General features: G+C 61.1%; 1 protein-coding gene across 1 annotated transcript in view; it reads left to right on the top strand.

Moving 5' to 3' along the window:
- The first annotated feature begins 6 nt into the window (after positions 1-6).
- ORC6 (origin recognition complex subunit 6) overlaps positions 7-892 on the top strand; it is a 9,108-nt gene continuing 8,222 nt past the window's right edge. The window contains exon 1 of the mRNA XM_006034258.1: positions 7-112. Coding sequence (XP_006034320.1) covers positions 48-112 — 65 coding nt within the window. The 5' untranslated portion in view covers positions 7-47. The remainder of the gene's footprint in view (positions 113-892) is intronic.

The following is an 892-nucleotide window of genomic DNA, read 5'->3' as shown; positions in this document are numbered from 1 at the left end:
GGGAAGGAGAGCGGTGTCCGGACGCCCCGAGGCAGCTGCAGGACGGGATGGAGCAAGGCTTGATCCGGCGCCTGGCGCCCAGGCTGGGCATCACCGAGCCCGCAGTCATCAGGTAATGAGGCCGCTGCAGCGCCCCCTGCTCGCCCCTGGGATCAGGGCCCGGGCTTGCGGTGCTTGCACCGAGAGATCCCCACGTTAGAGAAGCCAGGCTCTCCCCGCCTGACCTCTCTTGCAGCCTGATCACGCCTTGCTTCCCCTGCCGGGCCCCGATCCTGACCAGCTCCGCTCTGCGCAGCGGGCTCTTGCGGTTTCACTCCCCCTTGATTTCTTTCAGTGGCCGGGTCTCCCCAGTGCCTGGGCTCCCCCCGCCCGAGCAGAGGCGGCTGCGGGCTGGGGGGTGGCTGGCACTGCCCGGAGAAGTGCCCCCTGTGTTGCTCAGGTCAAAGAAGTGCTTATGCGGGCAAGCACAGGCTAGCCCCGCGCTTCCCACAGGGCCTGCCGCCAGTACTGCAGGCGGGAGGCAAGCCTGCTTTCCAGATAGAGCCCAGCTGCCCTGTCCTGGGACACGCCAAGACTCTTTTTCAGATTTTCTCCTGCTTTCATCACCCAGAGGCTGCTCACGCAGACCTGCTGCAGTTACCTTAATTGGGGTTGCTCACTACTGCTTACGCTGGGATCCAGTGAAACAGGCTGTGTGCAGACACCAGCGTGGAGCCTTACTGAAATTATGGGCACTTTATGAGGATGTGTGTGTTTGCTTGCAATAAGCCCATTACAGGACCTGGACTTTGGGGACAAGCAGGTTGTTCTCTGCTAGCTCCAGCAGTTCCTACATGTCAGCTATAATCGCAATAAACCAACTCTGGCCTAGACGAAGTCCTAGAGAGCTCTT

Source organism: Alligator sinensis, unplaced genomic scaffold (assembly GCF_000455745.1).
Source record: "Alligator sinensis unplaced genomic scaffold, ASM45574v1 scaffold844_1, whole genome shotgun sequence".
Classification (NCBI taxonomy): Eukaryota; Metazoa; Chordata; order Crocodylia; family Alligatoridae; genus Alligator; species Alligator sinensis.
The sequence above is the reverse complement of the archived record's forward strand: the minus strand, read 5'-3'. Positions and strand labels throughout refer to the sequence as shown.